Genomic DNA, 26,742 nt, shown 5'->3' on the forward strand with positions numbered 1-26,742 from the left:
AGACACTCAATCCCGGGCACTCACCACCGCAATCAACAAGTGCAAGACTGCGCGCGGGGTGTGCGGCTCAGGTAGCGTGGGCTGCCTCTGGGTAGGTGCTCCCAGAAGACAGAGGTTTTCTCCACTTGGGAGTATTGGGGGCGGTTGTAGCTTGGATCTCCTCTAACAGCTTAAAGGAAATCATTTTACATCATGCTCCCCCCGCCCCCGCCCAGGTCTGCAAACTCAGTTATAAAACTAAGAGTATCCCCATTCCCAACCCGCACTTCAAATTTCGGACCCACAAAATTATCAGGACTCCAGCATATTGGTTATAAAATTTATTGATCTCTCACTTAGCAATTAAGAACAAAACTTTGAAAAGACCTGGAACAAAATAACCCCTTCCCCACCACCCGAACGAAATGCGTACACGAAATAGCAAATAGATCACTGCAGAAATCACAAACTCAACAGCCTAAACGCGCACTGGACAGAGCTGTCCCGCGGCCAGGGGCGGCAAGGCGGGAAACACACGCACACCTGGCTATAAATTAACATTGGCTTTAGCTGTCGCGCCAATTGGCGCGGCCAGCACCCCCCCCCCCAAAAAAAAAAAGCCAGAGGAAAATAGAAGCAATACGACTGGGGGTGGAGGCATTGCAGTTCTTGGGGGCGGGCAACCTCACTCAGTCCTCGATTAATAGCAAACTAACAAGACAACATTTTCAACTGCAACAGAAGAACCTAGGAACCCGGGAAGAGGAAGGGGCCGCGGTTTCTCCGCAAACACCACAGCGATTCCCAGCCAGAGGGGGAGGGAGGGGCAGTGGTCAAAAGCCGGCGGCTCTAGCAAGTCCCATTTCCGCTGCTCGGGACTTCTTCTCGCTTTTGTACAAAACCCCGACAGTTACGGCCAAACTTTCGGTCCTCCTCATCTTCGGTACAAGGCAACGGTCCCAGGCGAGCAAAGCTAAACAGCAAGGCGTCCCAACGTGGGGGTGTGGGGCGGGGTGGGGGCGAAGAGCTGGGAGCGCGGGCCGGAGCTCAGATGTGGGTCAGCGGCACCGTTCCATTGACCGCAGTCCCGGCGCCCTGGTAGTGCTGGTGCACGCCGTGCAGCCGGCCGCCCGGGAGCGGAGAGGCGGCGTCAGCCGCGTCCCCGCCAGGTGGCAGGTACATGCTGATCATGTCGCGCAGGTCGCCGAGGCACGCGCGCTGCGAGTGCGAAGCGATGGCGGGCGGCGGAGAGCTGGGCTCCGACTTCACCACGGAGCCCATGGGGCCCAGGCTCATGGCGGCGGCGGCGGCGGCCGCGGCGGCAGCGGTGGCGGGCTGCTGCCCGTAGGCGGCGGCGGCGGCGGCCGCGGCGGAGGGCGCCATGCCCCCATAGCCCGAGGCGGCGGCAGCGGCGGCGGCGGCGTTCATGTAGCTCTGGGCGCCGGGTGGCATCATGGGGCTGTACTGCAGGCCGGCCATGTCGTAGCGGTGCATCTGAGGCAGCGCGGGTGGCGGTGGTGGGCTGCTCATGCTCGGGGGCTGCGCGTAGCCCAGCTGCTCCTGCACGAGCGAGTAGGCGCCGTTGGCCCAGCCGTTCACGTGCGTGTACGTGTCCAGGCGCTGGCCCACGCCCACTGGGCTGCTGGCGGCGGCGGCTGCGGCGGCAGCGGCGGCGGCAGCGGCGGCGCCCGGGGGCAGGAGGCCGCCGGGCAGCGAGTACTTGTCCTTCTTGAGCAGCGTCTTGGTCTTGCGGCGGGGCCGGTACTTGTAGTCCGGGTACTCCTTCATGTGCACCGCACGCAGTCGCTTGGCCTCGTCGATGAACGGCCGCTTCTCCGCATCGGTCAGCAGTTTCCAGTCGGCGCCCAAGCGCTTGCTGATCTCGGAGTTGTGCATCTTGGGGTTCTCCAGGGCCATCTTGCGCCGCTGCCCGCGGGACCACACCATGAACGCGTTCATGGGTCGCTTGACGCGGTCCTGGTCGCTGCCCCCGCCGCCACCACCACCACCGCCGCCGTTCGCGCCCCCGCTGCCCCCGTTGCCTGCGTTCGCGCCGCCGGCTGGGTTCGCGCCACTCTTGCCCGCAGCGCCGGGAGCTGCAGGGACGCCGGTGCCCGCGGCTGGGGTGGGCGGCCCCACGGGGTTCTTGAGTTCAGTCTCCAGCAGGCTGTACATCGCCGGGGCGGGAAGGAGGTGCGCCAGCGTGGCGGGAGGAGACGGCGCTCCGGGGGCTGGAGCGGCCACCGTGAAAAGGCCGGGGGACTCCGTCGGAGTGGCGCTCGGGGGCCGGCGGGCCGGCAGCTCAGGCGGGAAGGGCAGGCTAGCCGAAGGGCTCCGCGCAAAGTCGGCGGGAACTCGCGGGCTTCTCTCACCTGATGCGTTCTCTCGAGCTGGTCGCATTCGCAGCTTGCCCGGGAAGCCTGCCCGGCCCCTTATATACCTGCTCAGATCCGGGAGGGTTGGGGCTCGGTCCGCCCCCTCACCACCCGTGGGCCTCGTGATTGACAGGCTCGCCGTGATGAGTCCTGGCCAATCAACACCGAGCCCCCTGTGGCCCAGCTTGGAAAAAAAAAGTTCGGGGAGCCCTTTCGTTCACCCTCCAGACCCCTCTTGGGTCGAGTGACGTGATGAGAGCTTTTTCAGGAGGCGGGAGTCCACGAGACCCGCTCCGAGACCACCAATTAGGGTCTCAAAAAGTTTGAAAGAACGAGAAACCCGAGGAGGTGAAGGAGGAGGGGGGAAGAGGGCGCGCGAGCGAGCGAGACTGGGGGGGAGGAGGGGCAGAGGAGCGCCCTCGGGGTTCGGAAACAACTTTGCAGACTCGACTAGGCTGACCATCGCCCCATCCCATGGCCCACCTGGAAAGCTCCCCGCCCGCCGTCTGCACGGAGGACCTCTAAACCCTGCTGTTGCCAGCGCTAAGGCCACTGGGGACCTCTAGCAGTCCAGGCATGCTTGGGACATTGAGTGTATAACGGAGGTGCGCTATGCTGAGCCTCTGAGAAACCCTCCTTGGAATTAATGGTAGCCGGTTGCCTGAACCCTCCACCCGGAGGGCCACTGCGTGCAGGACCGAGAGAGGGGCGGGGGCCGGGGCGCGGAACTGCTAGCGCACCTGGCTGTGAGGCTCCACGGGGGGTTTGCCAGTGCGAGTGGGGAGTGGCCTCGGCCTGTGCCCGAGGGAGGCGCTCGCACATAGCTCCCGGGGAGCGGGTTTGGGATGCAAAGGGCGAACGAGCCTTCACTTTTTCGCTCTGGGCCCCTGCTTAGAGGCCCCTTTTTGTCTCTGCTGTCTGGCCATTTCGGGTTTTCCAGTCCGATGCTCCTGAGGGGGAGGGTCGGGCCCCTTGGAAAATCCGTTTTCATGGCAACACGGAGCCTCTCGCAGTAAAAGAAAAGTTTGGGGGGGGGTGGCCGGAGCTGAGCCTAGGCCTTGCTCCGGGTGCACCGCCCCTCCTCCGACCGCGCACCTGCTACGACCGCTGCGAGCAGCTCTCGGCACGCAGCCGCGCTCCCCCCCACCCCCAACCCCCAAGCAGGCTGTGCTAACAGACTCTGCTTCTCCTTTCTTGTTTTACAGCCTTTCTGACCGAAGGCTGGAGAAGCAGAGTGGGACCTTCAGACACTTTGTCGGGTTATCTGCCAAGGACTACCATCTAGAGAAACCTCGGCTGCCAGGAGAGGGAACCCGGACATTCTTCGCTGCCAGCTCAAGCAAGTGGCATGGTGTTTGAAAACTCTTGAAGCCCTCTGAGGCTGCTGGAGGGAATAGGAAGCCATCTGGGCAGATGTGGCAGAAACCGAAATAAGGTGTCCGCGCAGTACTGGATTCCCACCTCCTCCTTTAGCTTGGTGGAAAGGTGGGAAACCTAAAGAAAAGCACATGCCCTAAGTGTGTGTGTGTGTGTGTGTGTGTGTGTGTGTGTGTGTGTGTGTGTGTATGAATTCCAGGCGTCTAGTTTTTCAGCGATAATACTAAATGAGGTGATTTGAGATGCCTGTATTCCCGGCTTCAGTCTCTTTCTCTCTTGCACTAATTAAAAAGTAAGCCGCCAACGTTTGCAGGGCGCAGACCAGTTCTGTCCATTTGTGGCCACAGGGTCCGTTGGCACCCGAATCTTGCTTTCTAACGGGCATCAATTCCAGAAAGTTTGTGGTCCTGGTTCCTCCCTTTTAAGTTTGTGTTCTACCTGGTCTGAGTCGTTTCCTGCCAAGGATATCAGTAAATTAGGTGGGTGTAGGGGGTTTAAAGTCTCTGGAGACTCTGTGTGGGGATCTATGTTAGTATGTGTGCGCGCACGCGCACGGCTGAGCTGGAAAACGTTTCAGAACAGGGAATGATTCAGCAGGCCCCACCTGCACTCGTTTTCTTGGTAAATTGGCTGACAGACTCAAGATTTTCTCAGGCACACCCATGGTCCCCCCCAAAAAACCAATGTGCGCTGGCCCTTGCCCTCCCAGCACCGTCTTCGCGCCCTCTCTCGCCCCCCCCCCCAGGCCCCTGAGGCTGTTGCTAAGTGAAGAGCCGTTTAGGAAACTACCCAACCGACTCGCAGCCTGGCGTCCAGTAGCCTGACAGATGTCAGGATTCTTTCCAAGTTTTAGGACCCAAGTAAGCCGTTGTGGTGACAGTGCCTGGGCTGCATATTTCCCAAGACAGAGGATGTGGGGCTGGTCCCTGCTCCTCCCAGAAGCAGATTAGCTGTTTGTCATTTGATCACACCTTGTCCTGGTTTAAGTGAGCTCATTTTCACATTACATCCTCCTGCCAGATTCGCTGAGGGCTTTTGGTAGGATCAGACACCTTCTCTCACCCTCTTGGCTTCTCTGCGGTGACTGTGATTAAACTGATCTCTGTCTGGTGGCTCTGGGCTGGGCTAGACAGAGCCAAACAAGTGTTTCACCCAATTCCCTTCAAAACACTTCATAGGAAACTTTCTTCTTACAATTTATTATTTCAGTAGACAAGCAGAGTTAACACTGTGGACCTGGGGATATTCAGGGCGGCTAGGAAACCAGCTCTCCAGACCCTCCCCACACTGAAGACTAAGACACCAGTCATGCCAAATTCCTTTTATTGGGGGTCTGTAGAAGTATCTGAGTGGATACTACCTTAACCTTAGTGGCTTCTGTCTCCGCAGAGGCTTTCCGGAATGGCAAGGTATTGAACTGTAGAGTCTTTCAAACTGTATTCTCTGTATCTGTTAACAACAACAACGAAAAGCAAAATACAGCGGGACACAGGAAGGAAAGAATGCGCTCAGCAGAACTCTTAGCCTTAGAGGCCTCTGGGATTCGGTGGGCAATACCAAGAGCTCTGGATCCCAGACTAGGAAACCGGCCAAGTGCTTCCCCCTCCATCCCTCCCCGCCCGCCCCCCCCCCCCCCCCCTCCCAGGAGCGTTAAGACTCCCTCCGATTGGGGTTGAGCCAGGGGCTCCTAGGACCCATGGCGGGACAATAGCGCCGTTTGTTGGCTTCATTTGGAAACTTCACCCAGAGGAGCCCCTTCTTGCTCTGAGGGTCTTCCAGGTCTTCTCAACCCCGGAAAGACTAACAGCTGCTTGGCTCCAGGGCAGAACAGGACCTATCTTTGGGAAGCTGGTGTAAAACTCCAGTGATTTGGCCAGTCTAACCCAGCGAACTCCAGGTATATAGTTTATCCCCTATCTCCCTCCTTCCTGTTGCTTCGGAAGAATCAGGTGTTCCAAAGGGCCTCCGAACTGCAGAGAACTTTTGGTATTGTGCTTTAGAGCTGATAGGGAGCGTTAGATCGGTGTAGGTACCTGCTGGCACGTGGAGAGGATGACAGTGTTTGAAGTTTGTTCTGGCTAGTTCAGGCCCAAGAGTAGTGCCATACATGGTAGCTGGCCCACAGCGCTCTAATGTTTTCCAAGTATGTTGGTGCCTAGGACTAAATACTGGCTTGAGGACATGAAAACAACTTCTTTTGGAAACCTTTTCCAGCAGACAAAACCCTTACATTTTAAAAGTCAATTCTAACTGTCTCTTCCTTGAGAGAATTGCTTGACCATTTACCCTGGTACATCCAAGACTGTATTCAGGCTACAGAGGGAGTGCCTTGATCAAGAAGCTTGAATCTATTTTAGAACCATCCTTTGTAAAAAGGTCAGAAAGGTCACTCCTACTGGTGGAAAAGACATAACTTTCCCATTCCACTAGCACTATGTGGGACTCTCCCTATCCCAAAACCCACACAGCAGTGTGTATGTGTGTGTGTGTGTGTGGGGGGGTGCGTGTGAAAGGACAGCTTCCCTGTCTTTAAGGTCAGAGAAGGACCTGAAGATCCTAGGTTGGTGGATGGATACAGGCTTTAAACAACCGAGTTGATGCTCTCTAAAGAAACACTTGTAGGAGCTTTGAGACATGGAATAGCATTGTTCTGGAGGTGACAAACTGTGTGGTGGCACAATTTATTCTACTGCTTTTTGGCTGTAGATTTTTTGGGGGTGAGCACTTTTGAAACAAGTTTCTGAATTCAATTCATTTACTTAGTTGTTGTAGAGATGCTGGGGTCTCTCTGGCCTCCCCACACTTGAGGGCTCTCAGCTGTAAACAGGACTCTTACCAACAAGGGTGTTAAGGTATTATTAATCACCCGCTCTCTTTTTCCTAGGTGCGCAGCAAATCTGAGGATTTTGACAGACTTTGCCTTCAGCGCCCTCTTGTTAACTTCACAACCAATATCCATTGCCTTCTTCCCAGAGGGGGGAAAGCACTGCCCAGGAACAGGGTCCCATTTCAGAGGGCTTCCAGGGCCACTGTCATTGCCCTGTTTGTCTCCTCCTCACCCCCACCCCCTCCCACCACTCTGCACGAGCTCTGCAATTCAGATCAACCAACTCACACACACACCCGCAGAGCAACCCCCAGAAACCTGGCTCCGGGATGGGGGATGGCTACCCTCCCACTGTGCTTGCCAGGAAAGGGAGTCCATCTCCTTTGCTGATGCAAAGGCATGGCCCTTGCTTAAGCAGAATCAAGGTGATTCATAGGAGTATAGGACCAGGGAAAAGATCTTAAAATTGTTATCTGCACAGATTTAGAATTCCGCCGGGGTGGGGGTGAGTAGGAGTCCACTAGACCTGACTACCCTTCCCTGGAAAAATCAATGCAGACTAGGCATCTCCCCTGCGTCTGTGCAGGTTCATCTGCTCCTTCCGCGGGCGATGCCTGTTAGCTTTGAGAGGGTTTGGGTAGAGCTTTCCGGGGGTGGGGGTGGGGATAAATCGCAAGGCAGGATTCAGCTGTTCTTACTCCCATGTTTTCCTTCTTTCTTTTTACTAAACTTTTTCATTTTCTAAAAAAGTGGAGAGCTATGGAATTCGATGCGCAGATTTTCTATTTTCTCTTCCTTCTTGGCCCAGCATTTCCTTTGGTTACATTGAGTTTCCGTCCTACATTTATTATGTGCTAAGTTGTTTGTATAGTATGCAACAGTGAGTGAGACCTTGCCCTTTTCACTCTGCATTGCAAACTGGAAACAGTCTGGGAGAGGACTTGAGACTGAGCAAACGGGATTTCACTTACCCCAAACTCCTAGCAGATCCACAGAGAAGTCGGCTCCCTGGGAAGAGGAAGGTCCTGTGCAAGGATCTGGACTGATTGGGAGTGGTACGCCCCGGGGGCCCTAAGTGACCCTGCTTATCCTTGCAGGCTTGCGCTTTCCCACCGCGGCTTTCTCTCTGGGAGAGCGCTAGCCCAGCAAGCTTGTCGAACACCCCAGTGCCACTGTCTCAGCCACCGGCTTGCGCAGATCCCGGGGCGCGACTGTGGGAGTGGACTGGGAAGAGTTAGTGTGCTGCCCATCCGGTCGACTTGCAATCCAGCAAACTGGGGTTGAGGGGCAGACCTCGCAACAAAGCCCGTTCTGTTGGGAGGTTTGTCCACAATTTTTTTTTGACTTCTAGGCCGCTGTCACCCCAATTCCATTTCCCCAGAAAGAATCGACAGATTAAGGGACCTCGATGCTGTGCTAATGTGATGTTTGTGTAATTAACACCATCTCCCCTCGTTTCTGAACATATTTTCTCCGCCCGCACAGCCTAGCTTTCGTTTGAAAGTGCATCGCGAGGAACGTCTCAGTATACCCTTTCTAATGGGGAAAAAACTACCCCTTTTGTGAAATGGTTTCTTTACAAAGTCAACAACCAACCTTATTTTCTAGTTCCAATGACTATCCTTTTATGAGTTATATTATTAAAGAAATCCGACACTAATTGTGCCGATTTAACTTGTTAATTACTTGCAAATAAACTATTCATTAGTGGTAAAATAAAATAAAACCCATGTACCTAGATATCATTCCACATTCACATATTGTAGCGTCTGCATAGCATAGGCATACTAAATTAAGTTCCTAAAAGGTTCCTCCTGAGGATAAATAATTAAAATATATTCTACTTTAATTGACATTATAGAGGACATAAATGAACTTTTCCTTTTAGAAAGAAATAGCCATTTCTAAATAAAGCTTGCAGTCTGGAGAATGGAGGCTTCAGCCAAATGAATAGTCATTACTACCTTTTCAACGACGTGGGCCTTTTGATCAGAAAAGAAATTAGCTCTAAAAAACAGACAATGGAAGCCTGCCCTGCAATAGGAAGAAAATTAGACGGCCAAGGCTCTTCACAACACCTATTTCTATAAACCATAGAGCTCCTTGCTTTTCAATTACAGCTGTTCATTTCATATAAGGAAAGGGGAAAAACAGGCCTCTAATGTAAACTGGCTTTCACCATAAAGCCTTGCTGCTGGCTCGTAGCCAGGCTCCCTACTTACTATTGTTTTTAGTCCTCTCATCAATTAGCTAATACTATATATTTTAAATGACTCTGGGGGCATTCACAGTCTCCCTCCCTACTTCCCCACCCAGACAAAACCCAAGCTGGACTCCCATGAAAGGGCTACCATTCGGTGCAGAGATACTTCAATGTATAAAGTTTAATGTTTTTATTGTTTCACAAAGAAAAGACATATTGAAAACCCTGCTCCCCCCTTCATTTCTTAGTCCATCATTGAAAGACCCAGACGAGGTGATAACAGGGAGGGATATAAATGAGCAGCTTTCAGGATTGTTTCTAATTGTTCCCAGAGCTCACTCCATCTCTACATAATTTTTGCAGTGGCCTTTAGATCACAATTTGAATCATACAGCTCTGTGTTTTAAGAATATAATCTTGAAGTTTTCTAGCCCTATTGGTTACGTGCCATTAGATACATTTTCATTTAAAAAATATTGCTGTCACCATTTTGGTGAAATTATCTAGTACGGAAGAAGAATTTTTCTCATTTGTGTGATGTATTGTAAAATAAAACCATCAACATATTAAAAGTGAGAATAAAGAAAACATTGAGTGATAGTAGCCCAGGCGTCTTGTAAACGTATGCTCTCGAACCATTCAATTAGCTTTGTAGGCTCAGAAGGCTTTACTTCTTCTGAAAATGAATGCCAATGATTTGCTCTTTCTAAATCGCTATGGAAATCTCCTAAAATACTGAAACTGCAGCAGCAATGCTAACCATGGTTTGTTTATGATCTCCCTGTTTACCATGATGCTTAGAAAATGCCTTTAGGTCATTTTTAACTACAACACAAAATAACCAATGTATTCACAAGATAAGGACATATTTTTACAGGAATGTAAAGTCATTTAAATAAGATAACACAATGGCTGTGGGTTTGTCGCTGGGCTGGCAGAATCCATTCCCTTTGTCTTTCAAAACAAATTTAAAGAGAGATTGCTGGCCAATTTGGGAGGCAGGGAGTAGAGCCAGTAGGATCGCTATTTAATGTGTTTCCAAAAGAACAACCCCAGAAATTGCCACCTTAATGTTTCCTGTGCCCCTGCTTTCAGCATGCATCCCTCCTTAAAGAAGGATGCTACTATTTCATGGCTTCCCACCGTATTTTTCATATCAAGTACATTATTATGTTTACCTTTTGCTTCTTTGTTATTCTGTTCAAAAGGATGTCAGAACACAGCTGCTAAAAGCTTTTTTTTCCCCCAAAGAGAAGAGAGCATATCTGATTTATTTGGCAGCTGGATAAAAGGAATCTTCCTTAACAATCAAATTGCTTTACTTTCCTTCCCTACTTCTGGGCTCCTATAATGCAGAATGTATGCAATGGGGAGACCATTCCTCTTGCTATTGCAGATGATAGTGTCCTTCTCTGCAGAGCTGTATAGATACTGGCTGTAGGAGTGCCTGCTACCTTCTGTAGATGAAGTGTAGTAGCCGGATTTAGCAAAGTGTGCTTTCTCATCAGAGCCTAGAAGCTGTCAGACTAGGCACGGTTCAAGTATTTTCTTGAGTCTGGTCTGTGTATTACAACACCTACACTTATTTCACATGGAATCCCGCATGTAATGTGGGCAATTGAATTGGAGTTTTGAAAAGTACCAGACCCCATGGCAAATAAGCCTGTGTTTTGACAACAGCTTTGCAAAGGGACAACATATTCAGAAGACAAATAGTAAGAGCTACTTCTCTGTCTTTTTGACGGAAATAGAATCTGAGCATCTCCATGTTTTAAAAATGAAGAAAACGAAGTGTTTCTAATGTCTGAGAAGAAATGTGTCAGGACACAATTATTGTGCAGGTGATTTCCATTTTACCAGTAAGGTCTTGCTTAGATGATACCTAGAGCATAGATAGGCTCCAGGACCACAGGGACATAAACAAGATCACTATATAGTTGATGTATTTTTTTTATTATTATAGATCTACTATAGCATGGCACACTTTCATTCCTCTAATTACCACAGTGGATTAAACAAAGTCCTAATACTCATGATACTTGCACACTAGTGGGGACAGGAATAGCAGTCACCAGTGCATCAGTGAATCAGCAACTGTGTGGGAGTCAAAGCAGACGAGGGAGTGGAGAGTGATGGGAGTTGATATTTTGGGGTGCTCAGGAGAAGCTTCTCTGAGGTGATGCTGAAGTAGAAATATAAAGTACACTCATCATCATCAATCACCACACTCGTCATCATTATCATTATCCTTATTCTTGCTTGGTTACGATTTTTATTTTTCATCTGGCCCTAGAGGTCTGAGATTGTAGCAAGAGAGTGAATTCCTAAGCCAGGATTAAAGCTAGCAAGGTACCTAGTATAGATAGTTAAGGTCCTGAAAGTGTACTCCTGGATTAGATAGAATCTTAAAAATCAATATAGTTGTTGGATGTGTTCAAAAGTCAAGACTCAGGGTTTAGATGTGCTAAATTACTGTGGTCTTTTAGTGGCCAGAGATCTGGCTACATATTTGCTTGGGTTTTGTTCAGGATGATGCAGCAGGGTTTTTGCCTGCTTTTGTGTTGGTTCCTAGGTACCTCCCTTGCCTTGCCCGGGTTCCATTTATGGCCTGGACTGACATTTAATTGGCTTGTAGTAAATCTCTAAGAATTAAGCATTAAAGCCTAATTCATCACTAACTGCAAACTTGCTTACCCACCAGCATTTCTTCCCATCTTTCCATCCGTCCCTGCTTCCATCCTTTTTTTTTTTTTCCTACAAGGTCTTATATATCCTAGGCTTGTCCTAAACTTGCTATTTAGTTGAGAATGAACTGGAATATCTGTACCTCCCATCTTCACCTCCTATACTGCTAGGATTACGGGCATATATTGATGAGTCTGGCTTTATTCTGTGGTGCTGAAAATGAAACCTAGGGCTTTCGAAATCCTAGTCAAGAAATTAAGCTGTATCCCCAATACTTGCTCACCCTTTTAATTTATCAATGATTTTTATTGGGGTTCTAGTCGAAACTGAGGGATTAATTATAGGAGCAGAAGCCTACCTCCATGTGAGAGCTCGCAAAGCTGAAGACCTGGAGCACAATGCAGAGCCTGCAGGCAGCTCAACAGGCTGGACGGAGTCCTTTCCAAGTAACTCAGTTGATTTAAACCTCTCCCAGGCATATGTCTGCAGGTTTCTGCTTCTTGCAGGCAGCTGGTCTGGTCTCAGAGTTTTCTTTGCAGCTTTGCTCTGTCTGCTTTTGCTAGCAGGGTGGCTCTGGTCAGTTTCAGAGACTTCCTAAAGCTGTTATCAGTTGTTTGCTTTCAGTTCTGTGTTCCGATAGGAGACCCAACTGCAGAGGTGTACTAAACCCGGGCTTACGTTTGAGGATGAACAGTTGTTACCTGGATGAGTAGGACCAGTTTATTGATCTCACTGAAAGGCAGCTTTGCCATTGTGGGGTTTGATTCCCAGTACAGCTGAAAGTGCCCGACATCCGCTTAACACAACATGTTCAGTTACGAGCTGTCTTGTTTCTTACATGGGACCTCTTAGCCACCAAGTAGAATTGAACACTCTTTTTAACGCGTGTCACTCTCCTTAGCCTTTACAGGGCTCCGCGCAGATGTTTGTGGAATTGCTTGTAGTATCTGAGGAGGTCCTTTTTGAAAGGAATTTAAAAAAATTGAACTAATCATGTATGACACTGTTTCTCGGTTTGGCACAGTTGCTTGAGATTGTTTGTGTCAAGGCTCTCTGGAGAGTACTCACTGAACCAACGTGGTTTGGATTGTGACAAAAAGTTCTGCTGTTCAATTCTGACATAGAATAACTCTATGAAAGAGGCAGGCCTGCTGCTCAATACGTACAACTAAGAGCAGGTAGATCTTACAGCTTTTACTTTTGCTTAAAAATGTAAAATTTAATTTTTTTCTTTCAGAGCCCAGTAGAAAATAATCTTGTTCTGTAGATTTTATCAGGAGTCCTGTTGAATTAGGGAAGAGGCCTTGTTCAAATTTCACAGCTTTTATGCTTTCTCCAACACCTCAGAAATAGGCACAACTGGCCAAGTGGAATGAAAAAATGTAGCATTAATCACTAGGAGAGATTAAAACTTTATCGTTCTTTACAGGGCTTTGAGAAAGACCTAGAATATTATAAAAATCATTTCTAATAAGTCAGAGAGACTTTAGTTCACATTAAAAATAGTTTTATGGCTTGTCTGTGACATTGCATCTGAAGCACAAAATCTAGCATGAATTGACGACTGTTAAACTTCTTGCTGAAAGTGTAAGTAGGCTCAATGGATACAAATTAAACACAGAGAAGTGGTCAACAGCCCAACACGCCTGCTATCCTGCCTGGATCCTTAGGAAGTCTTCTTTAACTCCTCAGAGCTCTAGTCTAAATCTGTGATTTGATCGCTGAGTGTGCTGGTACACAACTGCAGCTTCATAGTACACATGGCTACTTGAGAGGGAGGCTGAAGTACTGGAGGCCAGCTTGAGCTACACAGACCCTATCCCAAACCAAAGAAACAAAAACCACCAAAAAGAGTACACGTGGAGGGGCCCATGGCTCTGGCCTTGTCGGGAATCAATGAGAGGAGAGGCCCTTGGTCCTGTGAAGGTTCTATGCCCCAGTATAGGGAATGCCAGGACAGGGAAGTGGGTGGGTTGGGGAGCAGGGGGAAGGAGGAGGGGATAGGGAGTTTTCAGAGGTGAAGTCAGGAAAGGGAATAACAGTTGCAATGTAAATAAAGAAAATATCTAATAAAGAGGTCTCTCTTTCTGTCTCTGTCTCTCTGTCTCTGTCTCTGTCTCTCTCTCTCTCTCTCACACACACACACACACAAGTGTAGTTCTGGAATTGCCTATGAGACTTGGAGAATGAATGAGACATAGCAGCCTAGTACTGGCATGGTCATGGATGACCTGATAATATTTCCTCTTTCACCCTTATGCTGGTTCTCTGGCCATCATACTGAATTTTGTCTTGGAGGCAGTGAAGTAAAGGGCATGAGGCCAAACATATGTGCACATTCTCTTTGCTAACTGTATACTCTGATATAATCTTTATTTCTGTGGAGGAATGGGTTCATTTATTTTATTTTTTGGTTTTTCAAGACAGGGTTTCTCTGTGTAGCCCTGGCTGTCCTGGAACTCACTCTGTAGACCAGGCTGGCCTTGAACTAAGAAATCTGCCTGCCTCTGCCTCCCAAGTGCTGGGATTAAAGGCATGCGCCACCACGGCCCGGCCATTTAATTTATTAAAAAGGTCTCCAGTTACCAATCCATCTACATTAGAGACTATATATGCTCCTAAAGGTGTTTCCCCTTCTACTTTGAACAGAGTTCTACCTGATTGGTGCCCTCAATGATTTGGGTCTCAGAGTAAGCAAAACTGGTTTCCAAATGAGCATGTACATTAGGGCTTCTTATAACTTAGGCCTTGCTGTTCTAACAAAGCAGAGAAGTGAGAATCTGGAGGACAAGCCTACATTCTTGGCTAATAGGTGACGGGATGCTGAAACTGGAGATTAGAACCATGAGAGAGTTCTGATAATAATAATAATAATAATAATATCCAGAGTCTAAATAATTTCTGTCCCCTCACTTCATATTAATGCGAGGGGTTAGGAGGAAGCATTGATAAATTTGTGCTTAGAGTTTCACTTAATGGATCTTCAACATGTATGAATCTATACAATGGTCTGTATAAAGTGCAGCTATTGGGATAATGGAGGTGTCACTGTAGTTTGAATACCCCAGTCTTCTACTGTAGAGGATTATCCGTACACCACCGAGGTTCTGTAGACTGTGTTGAACAAGACCTTTATAATTTGTTGTAGCCTTCTAATCAATCCCCAGAGTCTTTAAATGATTGTTATTATTATTATTATATATATTATATTATTATATTATTATTATAATATAATATATTATATTATTATTATATCTGGTCTTTTCAGGAACTCCGTAAACCATTTGGGGGTTGGAATGTTTTGGCTGTGGAATATTTCTCCCAGGGGTGGAGTGTGTTTGACTATTCAGTAACATTATTCAAGCCTCTAGGAGACAGTGGGGTCCTTGGTTTTGTGGGGTTCAATGCCCATCACAAGCGTGATGGTGGGATTGTTTGTGTAGTCATCTCCTTCAGAAAAGTAGGAGCTCTCCCACAGCTCCAAGTTCACAGCATTAGGGTCCAGCAGGAACAGAGGCTGAGCCCTGCAGTTCATCTGCTGCTTTCCTGAGTCGGGGTTACTCTTCTTTGCCTCAATAGGCCTGGGAGGCTCTTGTGGAGATAGAAGCTCCTGAATGCCAACCAGGCTACTGTCCAGGTCAGGCAGACTCATGTTGCGCATGGTCACGAGGCGCTGCACAGGCCAAGCAGGGCGCTGGTGTTCACACTGAAGCCATGGCTTGTCAGCATGGTCTGCAGGTGGTCCAGGTTAGAGTCCATGGCATCCAGGTGATCACTTAGCTCGTTCTTGTCTAGGCAGGCTACGCTGAGGCAGTTCTCAGGGAATACACGGGTTTCTTAAGTTCTGAGGTTACAGATGTGGGCCACCACACCTGATCATCTAGCTACTCTGAGGAATCACTTCCTAGCCCTCAGTTTTTCAACCATAAAATGTAGATAATCTTTATGCCTAGATGGCTCCTTCATTCATTTGTTCTTTATGGTTGTTTTTATTTTTCTTTCGTATCTCAAGCATAACTGGGTTTCTACCCTAGTTGATTTTGCAGGGATTTACAATTTTCCCTAGCCACAATGTCCATTTGACATTGGGGATGTGAGATTCAGCACATTTGAAGCCACGTAATCTCCAGAAAGCACTTGACGAGAAAGGAGACCCCATTTTAACAGGTTGTTGGAGGTTTTGTTTATGTTTTGTATGTGCATGTATATGAGTGATCATGTGTGTATAAACATGTACATGTGTGCACATGTGTGCGACTGACTTGGGAGAAAAGGGTTTATTTATTTCATCTTAAAGCTTTCAATCTATCCTGGAAAAAAGGTGGGAACTTAACATCGAGTATCTTCTTGGTAGTTCCCCACTTTATATATTAAGGCACAGTGTCTCATTTGAATCTATAGCTTGCAGCTTCAGCTAGTCTAGCCAGCCAGCTTCTTATGTGGCTACCTTATCTCTGCCTCCTGAGCACTGGATTGCTGATATAGACATCATTTACATGGGTGCTAGGATTCTGAACTCAGGTCTTCTTGCTCGTGTGGCAAGGGTTTGCCTGCTAAGCCATCTCCCCAGAACTTGATTCCACCCCCTCCTTTATTTTGTTCAGTTACTCTTGGCAAAAGAGACCACAGTCCATATTTTAGACCACCAAAATTAATGTACAGAATTAATGCAATATCTATCAAAATTCCCATGTCATATTTCAAAGGCTTAGAAAAAATAATATAGGAATTCATGATAGACTACAAAACACCATGAATAGCTACAACAATAATGAGGAGTAAGAATGATACTGGACCTTATGTTATACTATAGCATTGTAGTGGTAAAGACATCCTACATTGACATAAAAATAGACAGAAAGACTAATGGAACAGAATAGAGGACCTGGGAATAAATGGCAAAGCTATGCTTATTTTTTTGACAAAGAAAGCAAACACATAATATGGATGAGAAAATAGCCTAGTCAACAAATAGTGATGACAAAACTGGATTTCTAGCAGTAGAAGAATGAAATTAGATTTGTATTTTCACCTCATAAAGAAAATCAATTCAAAACAGAACAAGGGCGGGCCCAGCCTACCGTTGGTCATGCCATCCCTGAGCAGGTGATCCTGGCTTGTATTTAAACAAACCAAACCAAACCAAACCAAACCAAACCAAACCAAACCAAACCAAACCAAACCAAACCAAACCAAACCGGTAGGCTGAGCAAGCCATGAGGAGCAAGCCAGTAAGCAGGGCTCCTCCTTGGTCTCTGTATCAACTCCTGCCTTCAGGTTCCTGCCTTAAGTTCCCACCTTCCTTCCTTTCTTCCAGGATAGATTGAAAGCTTTAAGATGAAATAAATAAACCCTGTCCTCCCAAGTCAGTCTTGATCAGGGTTCATTACAGCAACTAAGAGCAAACTAGGAATGATACCATCTCAGAGGCTGATAGAGAAACAGCTTTCTGTGTACTCTAAAATACCATATGTAAATGAAGAACTGGGTACTCCTGAGAGCAGAAGTATAAAATAAAGCTGTGTTCCACAAGAGAGATTCATACATGCACCTTGGTCTTTTTAGACTAAGGCCAGTGGTAAACAGGTTCATTTTATTTCTAACCTCAACCTTTACTGATCCTTTTCAAATTTTGTAGCCTGACTTCCAATCAACCCAACATTTTACCTAGAGCTAACAGCTTGCAAAACTAACTGTATTTTCATCATTCATTCATTCATTCATTCATTCATAGTCCTTATTCTATGCTGAACATTCACATGCACTTAGAATGCATTAGAACCAGGCAATAAAACTTTATTACCCCAGTACAGGGGAACTCCAGGGCCAAAAAGTGGGAGTGGGTGGGTAGGGGAGTGGGGGGGGAGGGTATGGGGGACTTTCGGGATAGCATTGGAAATGTAAATGAGGAAAATACCTAATTAAAAAAAAAGAAACAGGCAATATCCTTAATTTTCTACAGCTTATATGCTGTTTGACTGTGGGACCAGCAATAAACAGGTAAACAAAACAAAATTAAAATATAGCATCTGAGAAGACATGATAAGTACTGTGGGAAAAATAGGGTAAGGGTGTTGATGTCTGCTGGGCATAGGAGTCGTGTACAATTTTTAAATAAACCTTTTGTAAAAGGGCTCCATAAGTGGAAGAGCCCTAAACAGATAGTAGGTATGACTATGTGTAGCCAGGCTTGGAAAGTACGAAGTTGTCCGCATCCTTTTGTTAACTTGGCCTGCTTGAAGAAACTTTTTTTTTTTTAACTCATCCATTCATACAGTCAATCAATATTTATTGAGTGCCTGCTTGGTTGAATGAATAAATGCTGATGATAATAATGATGGCTATTATGATGGAGTGGCTGCTAAAGCATTATTTATATATGTGATCTCATTTAATCTTTGTAACAACCCAGACTTGTAGATGTATGTCCCCAAGTGAGTCACACTTGGAGTGGAGGCAGTGAGTGTAATTAGGGAAACCCTTCTTCATGCTGAACAGCTAATGTGGGGGGGGTGTGGCTCTGATGAAGGGTACTGATGTCATCGGAATCAGCAAGTTTTGCCAGTGACCCTGAGACCCAGATGCTGAAGTAGGCACACTGGTATGGTTGGTTGAGTAAATCCCTTCCTTGAGGAACCCTGTAGCAAACGCATCAAGTGTGTAAGGTAGCCCCTTCATTACAGAGAAAACATTAGCTTTTGTCCATTGTAGCCACAGAGTAGATAATAGGTATAACATATAGGTAGTGTATAACATATAGGTAGTTTGGAGGCATTAGTAAAGGAAAGCCGTGACCTTCACAATAGTAACTACAAGAAGACAGCAAGAGAGAGACTTGGAAAAATTAGAATTGTTTGCCAAGAAGAAAGGCAAATGAAAGACCCTGGACACCCCTCCAGGCCAGGCTGGCTTCAGGTTAATTAGCTGGTGGATGTATCTGTCTTTACTTCCCTCCTCTTTCCCTTTCCTCATTTCCCTATGCCCTTCTATTCTCCCTTACTCCTCCTTCTACCCTTCTGGTTCTTTCTCTTCTTCCTCATTCCCTCCTCTCACTCCTCTTCTTCCTTTCCTGTAGTTTCTGAGCTTACTGAATATCTGACTAATGCCACTATGAAACCTCAGGCGAAGGCGGTATTCTGCTTCCTGTTGGAAAAATGAAGAATAACCAGAGGTGAACAATCAAGTCCTCACTCATTTATAGCTCTTCAGTCCATGGCTTGCTTTCTAACCCCAAAGGCATCGTCTCACAATCTCTGATTTATGAAAATAGTTGGCTTATGAAAATAACTTCTTAAATTCTAGGCTTTCTAATATCCAAACCTTTTTGAGTACCTATTTTAAATTATTCCTTGGCTCTCCACTTGTACATATGGACATATATACTTATGTATGTACATACATATGTATACCACGCTTGACTCAAACTTTCTATGTAGCCAAGGATGACCCTAACTTTCTGATCCTTTCCTCTACCTCCCATATGCTGTTTGGATTAGATTCCCCAAAGCTATTCATTAGTCAGTGTGACAGTGTTAGAAAGAAGAACATAAGGAAGATGTAGTTGCTGTTTTGTGGGTCTCGAGGTGTAATGGGAAGAAACCCCTCAACATGGTCTATGGAGTTTCCTCTACTTCCCAAATGCTGTTTATTGCTGGTCCCATAGTCAGACAGCATATAAGTTGCAGAAGATTAAGGATATTGCCTGTTTCTCATGCATTCTAACTGTATATGAGTGCTCAGCATAGAATAGGGACTATGAATTAATGAATGAATGATGAAGAATACAGTTAGTTTTGCAGGTTGTTGGGCCTGGGTAAAATGTTTGGATTACAGCCATGTGCCACTATGCCTAAGTGTCTTTGTGATTTATCTGAGACCTATGTTGCCTTCCTTCCCTCTCAGTAAAACGAGAGGACCTTGATGTTTTAGCTCTAGTGTTATGTCTGCCAAGCAGCCTTTGTTGTGTGTGTTTTTTTGTGTTGTTGCCTATGTTGACTTTTCATAAATGTTGCTTTAATTACAGAGGGTCTCAATGATCGCTTCTCTGCAGCAGGCTTCTAGGTACTTGAGAGAAGCATTTTTCATTTTCCATCCCAACTTTTCTGTTCCTTCAGTCACTGCACGAGATAGGCCACTTATTCTTAAATGTTCCTTGACACATCCAGCCTCTTTCTGGTATACCTCTTTTTCTTTTCTGATCTCTTACATTGCTTTCCCATTTAGATCACTTTAGTTCAAGCTATTGATTGGTCAGTGTGGTAGTATCAGAAAAGAATTCGAGGACGATGTAGTTGCTGTTTTGTGGGTCTCAGGGTGTAATGGGAAGAAATTCCTCAGAATAGCCTACGGAGCTTTTGGGGTCTTCAGAAAGGCCTTTGGAAGTCTTCACCAGGAGCAGCTCTGATTGTCTCTTTTCTTCTTGGGATTTTTGTAGAGGCTTTTGTTTTGGTGGTGGGGTAAAGAGATTCCGCTGCAGAAACCCAATTGTTTGGCTATCACTGCTTCAAAGTATGACACAGTGCCTTAAGCTCTATGAAAACATTCTAAACAAAAGAGACACCGTGCTTTGTGTTTAGCAGGAGCCTGCTTCTCTGCTAAGCCTCTGCCATTCTGTTGGCACGTTCAGGGAGTTGGGATGGAGGTGGGGGTATGGACTTCTATCCACCTGTTGCGCCATCTCCTACCTGCTCTCTCATGCTTTGCTGTTGCCAATTCCCCTTTCCCTTATTACTTCAATCTGTGGGTAGGCACCATTTTTAGGTACTTCAAGGCACAGATTAGGTAGTGTGTATCTTCTTTGGGAGCAGAACTACTACTGGCTATCTCTTCTGTGTGGGCAGAGCCTCCTGTACTGAACTCTTTGTCAGCCCTGGCCACTGTGTAATGCTCTGACCTGCTTCCTGGTGAAAAGAATGTGAGCTTCTTCATGTCAGAGCCTCTATGTCCTCAGCACCTTGTGGTGGGGTTTGCAGAAAGCAGTTGCCTCTTCAGATTGGAGGACAGAGGGGATGGTGTTGGAGAGGGGAGGAGGAGGCTGGAGTGGGAAGTCTTGACCAGCTGCTCCCCAGCACAATGCCTGGGAGGTCACCTGGACCTAAAGAGTGGATGGCTTTGGCAGGGAAGCAGTTTTCACTTCCTGGAATTCAACCTTTTCTGGTTCTTGGCCTGAGCTGAGAAGGGGCAGCCTGTATTTCAAAAAGGAATCCAGAAGCTAACAATGAGTCACAATATTTCTGATCCTAGGATTTTGCCATGGGACCCAAAAGGGTTCTAGGCAAATGCTTTAGGGGAAAAGTCACATGTGATCTTGGGGAAATGAGCATCTCAGAGTACATACTGAAGCCTCTGTCCAAGGTCCATTTCTTTGGGAGTTTATTTATTGCTCTTCGGGCTATTTCCCTGCCCTCCACATCTCACCTCTTCAAGGCAGTGCCTTCTTAACCGGCTGAGAGCCAGGACTCACATTCTGATCTGCAGGCTTCTATAAAGAAGGGCACATGTCACATTTGAGCAGCTTCAGGACAAGAAAATCGTTTATAGTTTGAGTTTTAAATTCTGAAGGGTTTATATTGATACATAATGTTCATCTGTTTTTCTTTTTTAATGCCCTGCGGTAATTACAACAGGCAATTGATTGTTTGAATGTGCAGACTGCTAAAGCAAAGTCTGCCAAACTATGTACTTCTGCGGTAAGGAAATCTGCCCAGTTAATAATATGCTATACAACCAAGTTCTGTGGGTTTGGTTGTGAGCCTAGTCTTTAACAGCTGAGCCATCTCTCCAGTCCATACAACCAAGTCTTAATGCTTCTATTAGTCTTCTGCATATCCGCAGAGGTACAGGAAGGATCATAAAGGGCATAATTTTAGAAATCTATGCAATACCCACAAGCCCCTCTCCTTTTCTTGTCAGTATCCAACATGCATGTTGGAAGCAAAAAAAAAAAGTAGGAAATTTCTGTTATTATCTTTTCATATATTTTCAAAATTGGGCAAGGCATGCTTCAGACTGTGGAACATTTGAGCATCACGCTGTTTGTCATGTTGACCCATGTATCCACGCACTGCTGTGAATGTGGGGTGGGAGAAACTGTCATTCTGTCAGAAATTGACTTAGCGAGGTGGCTTCTTTGCTTTCAAAGAAATTGTCCTGAAATTAAACTTCTCTGGTCTGACTTTTGAACTAGTTTTAAATGTTTGATTTAAACATTGGGTGGATTGTCAATACAGCTTACTTCTAAGTTATTACCTATCACAGGCCTTTGCACTGCTTGTGGCTGAATGGACTTCCCTTTGGACTTATCTCAAGCAGTTAGAGGGTTGTGCCAGCTGCCAGGAGAGTTAGAACCTTTACTTCAGTGTGGTAGTCTGGTGACAGTTCTCTGTGAGAAAGAAATGGAGACTGTATAGAGGCTGATGCACACTAGTGAACAAAGAATCACAGGCTAAAAATACATTTTGAAGTAGATAAACCGTCCGTATGAAATATCTTCAGAACATCTCAGCTTAGCCTACTATACTCATATCTGCCTCTCTCAAAGGCACTATACTCATATCTGCTTCTTTCAAAGGCACGGGCAAAAGAAAACTTCTATCATCTTTAGTAGAGATCTCAGTTGTTGAAATTGGAGAAATTAATGTATTCTCTTGAGCCCAAACACCTGTTCATCCTGTATCCCCTACCACGAATAATCAGTTCTTCTCATGATTATGATAGGCCTGTTGAGAAAATTGCCCATCTTCTTACTATAATTTTTATGCATACTCAAAATGAATATTTAAACTGTGATTTGTCAAGAGCTGTGTCCAGTTGTCAGTATTGTACAGTGATGTATGAGCGGGGCCTGGGCAAAAGGGGGTTTTAATATAAAAATAAAATGCTTGGGATTTCTCAGTCTCATCCTAATAAAATACCACAAACTCTATCTACCTCGTTTTTCTCCCCCCCCCCAATACTCTTGGTCACAAATGTGTGCTCAAAAGGAAGATAATTATCATAAAAACATCTATATGATTACAGATTACTCGATTGTAAATCCTCCGTCTTTGGCAAAATGGCTTGATTGATTTTGGAATTTGAGCCTCTTTGTGATACACTGCTTAGAAGTGACCATTTCTGTAAAGGCAAAGCGGGACTTAGGCACACTCAGAAAAGCGTGCTGCATAAATAAGGGGAATCACACTGAATTGCCAGAGATTATTTTAATGGCTCGAAGCCCTTCCTGTTACAATAATTACAGGAACATCTTTAAGCTCTTCTCTGAACAACTTGTGAATTAAAATAGAAAATGTTTTAATGAATTTAAATTATTTTAAAAATTGGATTAGAATTTTTAGGATGAATGATTTCTGTATTGTCTTCCCCTGTTTATGAAGCATAAGAAGTTGTTAATGAATTCTCCTGTCATCTGGACATTACTTTATGTAATTGCGTATGGCATTGTGTCACATAGACATATACTTTTCTACAATGACTGTACTTTTAAGAAAATACATGTAAGTCAGTTTTGAAAAAGCCACAACTCAGAAGAACATTTCTTCCTTCTTTGTACTGGGAAAAAAAAAAAAAAAAGCTTTGATTGTGATTTTTTGCTTCTAAGTTTAGTATGGTGACAAATGTCAAGATAGTTTGTAAATGCTAGGATGATGATACATCAGTTGTGAAAGCCCCAGCATCCACTGTCACGGAAATGAAGACTTCTTCCCATCACCTGCCTGAAACAGAAGTCCTCTGGACAGACAGCGCTTGACCTCTCATTAAATCAGCGTGTGGAGAACTAACCAGCAGATGCTGCTGACGGGAACCCAGATGTAATCTCTTTAACCTTGTCGTGTAAAGCGTGCACAAGTCATGACCGGGAATTCAAAGTAAATTAGGTTTTCCATGAAAGTCCATCATCTAAATTCAGTTTGATTAAAATGATGCCCGATTTGTATCTGTCATGACATATTGGCTGTAATTATTCTATTTTTTAAAAATTCATACATCCAAGTCTGTTTTTCCATACTCACATCTACCTTATTTCTACGTTAAGATGGTGAGTTTTTTTTTTTTTAATTTTTATTGTGGCCATGTATCCACATTTATGAAATTGAGAAAAATGTATGCAAAAAAATCCTATTTGCTTAGTAAAACAATAGATCGATAGAGAACCTTTAATTCAAGACATTCATGTGTTGAAATAGAATTATTTTCTGTTTTAGGAAATACTTTATATTTCATATCAGGGTATTAGAAATTAAAATGAAGAAAAGAGGCTCCTTTGGTGAGGCCTAATTTACCTTGAACTTATTATTGGAAGTTCCTGCCCAGCCTCCAATGTAGAAATTATGGTTGCATACCAACCACCACGCCTGGCTAAAAATGTCTTTATTACATGTAAGTTCATCCTGCAACTATTTTTGTTAATTCAAATGTATTGCTGTCAGTAAATAGAGTTTTTCATGTAATTGCATGAGTGATAACAAATATTCTAAATTATCACCAGATTTGTCCTGGTGATTGGTTGGTTGGTTGGTTGGTTTGTTTTCTCCAGCTCTTATTCATTTTTTAAACTTCCTATTTCCAAGAGCTCTGTTTTCAGAGTCTAATCTCCAGAAAGTTGAAAGCATCTAGGTTTCAGTATATTTTGTCAGTTTCATTGAAGAGGTCTGTATGCTATTATGATGGACTGAGGACCAAGGATGCAACTTAGTGTAGAATGCTTACCCATTCCCTAGCACAGCAAAACAAATTTAGTAATTAAAGTTAAAAAGCAAATTGTGAGATAAAAATCCACATTCAGTGAGCTCCCTAGATCTTAAATATAGAGAAGAATCAAATTTTCTTTTGATCTTATATATCCTGGGCTGGTATTGAACTAGTTATTTTATTTTAGTTTTAGACAGCATCTATCTATGGAATGCAAGCTTTTCTCAGACTTGCAATTCTTTTGCCTTAGCCTGCCAAGTGCTGCGATCACAGATTTGTGCAAGTGTGCTCCTCTGGAATTTGACTTCAGATTGCTCTAATCTCACAGTCAATTAACACTGCTCCAGAACAGTGGCTCTGTTTGAAAAGCTGTCATGCTGTCTTTCTCTCTGTCTTTGTCTCCATCTCTCTGTCTTTCTCTGTGGTGGGTGTGTGTCTGTGTGTGTGTGTGTGTGTGTGTGTGTGTGTGTGTGTAGGGAGTGGATGTGTACATGTGTGCGTGTGTGTTTGTCCCTATGGAGGTGGCATATGGAGTTCGTATTTCTTGACTTTTCTGTTTCTGCCTCACATTGCACAGTTTATCAGTCATTGGACCAGTGAGAAATGACAGTGTCAATATATGTGAAGATTATCCCTTAGAGAATTACTTCAGAGCTGCTGGGAAGGGAAGTAGTATGAACTGGGAAAGGTGTCCAAAGAGCTTCAATTTAGGATTTGCAGTCTAGTCCCCAGACATGATTTTCCTCAGCAAGGGGAGTCATCTACCAAACTGGCTGTCTATTCTGCACATTTTCTCCTTGTGTAAAGTGAAGGAGATGAGCTGTTAAACGATGCCTTTGTTCAGTAAGGTAACCATTCGTCACATGTGAGGCTGTAAATTTGTTAACATTACTTCAAGTTAATTAAAATCGAAAGCAGTTTCTCTAGGCTTGTGTCAAGTGTCCACTATGCTCTGGTTACCATGTGGATTACAGTGGAGTTAGAAGACTCCCTTTACTGCAGAGGGATCTGTTGAGCACCACAACAGTGGCAGACACTGTCCTTTATATTGGGAGCTCTCCCTTAGCAACAGTCAGGAGAGGCTCCCTTGCAAACCTCATAGTGTCCACGCACCCCTCACCCTCTCATTTCTTTCCGTCTCTACTACTTCCACCCTTCTCAATTCTCTCTCTCTCTCTCTCTCACCCACCCACACACACACACAGAAAGACATCTAACAGATCAACCCCTGACCCCGAGAGGAAGCAGTACTCTGTTGCCCTGGATGCTAAAATACTACTGGTCTTTGGTGGTCTTGAATGTGAGTTAGGGACCTTAAGGATTCCCACTCAAATTGTATTTCTCTTTAGCATACCTTTCTCCACATTTACTGAATCCAGGGCTCTGCATATACTAGGAAAGCTCTCCGCTTCCAAGCTAAAGCCCCTAACCCCAAAGCAAGATAGTTTCTCAGCAAATTGCAAAGGAGGCAAGAGACTGATAGCTGCTTCCCTTTTCCTTGAATCAGGCCTTGCGTATTTGCAGGGTGAGGGTGGAAGGTTGTGAGGACAATTAGAAACTGGGTCACTGGGAGCTTCTGAACTGGAGGCGAGAAATACACAAACCCTGCCTGTCGTGAGTCACATTTGGAGGAGCCTTCTGTTTGCTGCCAATTCATATGGGGATTTAATATTTTGATTGCCTTGTTAATACGAGAAACTGAAGCCCCTTATTAAAGGTGGGACATCTTAAGACAATCACTGTCATTGTTAAAGTAACGAACAGCTCATTCTTTTTCATATCTTAAAGATTGAACCTTTCACCATGATTAATAAAGGATAGTTGTTATCTGCTTTGGTCACAAAAATTCATGTACAAAAGGAACACTTTGGCAAATTAAAAGTAAAACGGTGGTATGAACACTTGGATCTGAACTGCTAATTAGAAGACTTAACTTCTTAGGCCTTGAGGGGAAAGAAAAAAAAAGAAACAAACAAGTGTAATTTGCCAGATTAATTTTATAGCCTGTTCTAGTTAATCAAACTATACCTTTTAGTGAAAATGACAAATCTGAGTTGTCAGAATGTGGTAGATAAGGAAGATAAAGGTCATATATTTTAATGTCACAGAAGGTCTTATTAAAGGAACCTTAATTATATTAGGTATCCATAGAACATTAATTAAATACTGTCTGAAATAATTAGGTTCAAGTTACTGATGGTTTAATTAAAGTCAGTTTCTTATATTATAAGAAAACTAAAGGTCCAGTATCTCTGTTGGCAGGATAATTGATAGTATGTCCAAAAGGCAAAATAGTAACCTTGACCAACCACAGACAGTACTGACATGGCTCTCAGGGCCTCATGCACATCGACTCTCTTCTCCTGTGTCACCAGTACATTAGACTGCGCATGCCGTTATACATGCTCAGGTTCTGGATAACAAAACATGACTGCCATCCAGCAGGAGGTGATGATAATATTACAAAGTTATTGCCTTGGCCTAGAAAAGTTTAGCCATGTGTGTGGAAATATGAAATAATTTATGTATCCACTTTCCCCTTCTTGCTCATGCAGCCTGCCTTTTGTTACCTCTGCAGATCATATTAAGGAAATGCCAGCCAGATA

The 26,742-nt window shown here is 45.1% G+C and overlaps 1 protein-coding gene and 1 long non-coding RNA gene across 3 annotated transcripts; one reads left to right on the top strand and one right to left on the bottom strand.

Moving 5' to 3' along the window:
* Positions 1 to 305: 305 nt before the first annotated feature.
* Sox3 (SRY-box 3) lies at positions 306 to 2,427 on the bottom strand. Of its 2 annotated transcripts, XM_021153760.2 has the most exons (3): positions 2,111 to 2,210; positions 1,358 to 2,008; positions 626 to 1,270 (listed from the first exon to the last, which is right to left on the bottom strand). In XM_021153760.2, exons 1-3 carry the CDS (start codon positions 2,152 to 2,154, stop codon positions 1,027 to 1,029), a joined length of 939 nt encoding a protein of 312 aa, XP_021009419.1. In that variant the 5' UTR covers positions 2,155 to 2,210; the 3' UTR covers positions 626 to 1,026. The 2 variants fall into 2 exon arrangements, with proteins under 2 accessions (XP_021009418.1, XP_021009419.1); XM_021153759.1 differs by having other exon boundaries at positions 306 to 2,427.
* Positions 2,428 to 2,602: 175 nt separating this feature from the next.
* LOC115030083 lies at positions 2,603 to 6,969 on the top strand. The gene is made up of 3 exons (XR_003835688.1): positions 2,603 to 2,702; positions 3,560 to 3,839; positions 6,616 to 6,969. It is a non-coding gene; the product is annotated as an uncharacterized LOC115030083 (long non-coding RNA).
* The last annotated feature ends 19,773 nt before the right edge of the window (positions 6,970 to 26,742 follow it).

The sequence above is a fragment of the Mus caroli genome, chromosome X, assembly GCF_900094665.2.
Source record: "Mus caroli chromosome X, CAROLI_EIJ_v1.1, whole genome shotgun sequence".
NCBI lineage: Eukaryota > Metazoa > Chordata > Mammalia > Rodentia > Muridae > Mus > Mus caroli.